Below are 2342 nucleotides of genomic sequence, written 5' to 3' on the forward strand. Positions count from 1 at the left end.
TTCTTCTTACAATACGCTCTTTTACAAATGACTCGTCGTTCGTTTTTCTCATTATAGTCCCTCGAAAAATACTTTGTACTTATGATCGCGTCAACGATAAAATTTCACATACACATACATCGAAGCCGTAAAAATTGGGTCTTCCTTAAACGCCATCGATACGATAAATTTTTATGCTTTTGGGACGATGTAAAATAATATTCACGTATTATATAGTAAGCGAAAAGAAAAGAAAAAATTATTTAAAAACATTAGTGAATGATTCTTAAAAAAAAATAATAATAATAATAAATCAGATAAAAACACATAGGTCGAATTGTGATAATTGAAATATATATATAAAAAAAAAAAAGGAGAGATTTTCGTAGAGACGAAATGTATCGAAGGAGAAAATTAAAAGAAAAATATAAAAGAACATGAATATACATTCGGCTTGATATAGAATTTCCTATTATCTCTCGTCTTCGCATACGCACTTATAAATCCATAAAGACAACACATCACTCTTGCTCATATTACATACTACATTTAAACGCTACACGCTATGTACATCAAAAAACGTATACTTAAGCTACTCTGGGCGTTCGGGGGTTAGCCTAAAAAGTAATATAATACAGGACACGCTGTCATTCGTACTCCCTCCGACGATTACGCGGTATATATAACATCTTTGGACTCGATTTATTACACATTTATAGAGAATTATTACTTATGACCGTAAATTTCTCGCGCCTAGTCTCTCTTTCTCTCTCTGAGTAGCCGCTACGTGAAACTCGACGTGGCACCTTTGTATCGGACCAACATTTCTCATCCAGTCTGATACAAATATTATATTCTATAATCGGTATGTCTTTTCTCGTCTTTGTTTTCCTTCAAAGTTTCCTTCTTTGAATAAGATATTACATACTCTTTTTTATTCGTTTGGTGCCCTCGTAGAATTCTAACGGGCGTAGCTCGAGATTCTAAACTTCTCTTCTCTGTTTCCACCCTTTTTTCTTCTTCTTCTTCTTCTTCTTCTTCTTCTCATTTTCTTTATTATTAGTTCTGGAAGACGAGCGCTTCTTTCCTCTTCCTCGAAACGCGTTCTTCTCCAAAAGAGTTCCTTTAAATCCCGCCTGAGAATCGAGAACTCTCCGGCAATGAAAGCACTGTGCGTGTGTCGATTATTTTTGCATTTCGTGCGTGCACCCCGTTGGTCTTCGAGCGAATTCCTCGGTACAGTTTTTGCCTCGTACGAGAACCCGATTGAAAGAGGGTTGCACGTCTCGAGAATCGTTTTTGATTCCTTTTGATAAGGGAATCGTCTAACACGTGGCACGACGAACATGTTCCTCTTGGTCGTGGGAAAAGAAGAATAGGGATGAGTCCTCGCATGTCTCGTGAATCATTTTAAACTGCTGATACTTGGGCTGATTCTTCGTCGTCTGAAAAATCGTTAGATTGGGATTAACGATGATTTTTTTTTTTATTTTTTTTGGAGTTATAGAGTAAATATACTCCCACGAGATTTGTCTACCTTGGCTGAATCTTTAAATTTTTATACCGTTTTCAATACCTACTATGTTTGATTTATAACTTGTTATTTTATTTTTCTCCAGTAGTATAATTAAAAAAAAAATAAGATTAGAAATAGAAAGAGAATAAATTATTTGAAAATTGTATTACACGAAATTGTAATTTTTGAATTTTGGATGGAATGTTTTTTTCTAAAACTATGAATATTACGAATTAAAGGTGTAAAATGAATTATACTATATATTTTTCTATATTTATTCTTATTTCTTCATCTATTTTTCTAACTATATCATCTAAATACGTGAAATCTATCAATGCATAGATTTTGTACAGTAAACTACAATTTCAATGGCGACTAGCATAAGAAAACTCTTAGAGAGAAAGAATCGAAATAAAAATCAGGAATCAGAAATAAAAATTATATTCGCCAAAGTAGACGTTCTTATTTGAAAAGAAGCAAAGAATTACATCTATCAAATATTATCGTAGAAAAACTATCTGTAAATAAATCTATAAGAAAACTATTTATTCGAGGAGAGATTTAAATATAATTGAAATTTAAATGAAGCATACAAACAGTACAGTAATTTCTATTAGTAAGTTACTCTGTGTGATATTCTATAAATTCTGTAATTTTGTATATATAATAAATTTTTATGATAGCCAATAAAAAATAAAATTCGCAAAAATGTGACGATTGGTTTTATTTGAATTTCAATTAATTTTAAATCCCTCCACGTATATATATTCATATGAAAATCAAATCGAATAAAAAAGGATCGTGGAGTGACATGACGTGCAAATAGAAAAAAAAAAAAAAAAAATTG

General features: G+C 31.6%; 1 protein-coding gene across 14 annotated transcripts in view; it reads right to left on the reverse strand.

Moving 5' to 3' along the window:
• Positions 1–493: 493 nt before the first annotated feature.
• LOC102679953 (rap guanine nucleotide exchange factor 2-like) overlaps positions 494–2342 on the reverse strand; it is a 161769-nt gene continuing 159920 nt past the window's right edge. For 11 of the 14 annotated variants that reach the window (XM_031511043.1, XM_031511046.1, XM_031511049.1 and 8 more), the window contains one exon: positions 1167–1424. In XM_031511043.1, the coding sequence (XP_031366903.1) occupies positions 1390–1424 (35 nt within the window). In that variant the 3' untranslated portion in view covers positions 1167–1389. Of the gene's footprint in view, positions 1425–2342 lie in introns of all 14 variants that reach the window. The other 3 variants (XM_006616893.2, XM_006616890.2, XM_006616887.2) reach the window with 1 other exon arrangement.

This window comes from Apis dorsata, unplaced genomic scaffold (assembly GCF_000469605.1).
Source record: "Apis dorsata unplaced genomic scaffold, Apis dorsata 1.3 scaffold_285, whole genome shotgun sequence".
In the NCBI taxonomy this organism is placed as follows: Eukaryota; Metazoa; Arthropoda; class Insecta; order Hymenoptera; family Apidae; genus Apis; species Apis dorsata.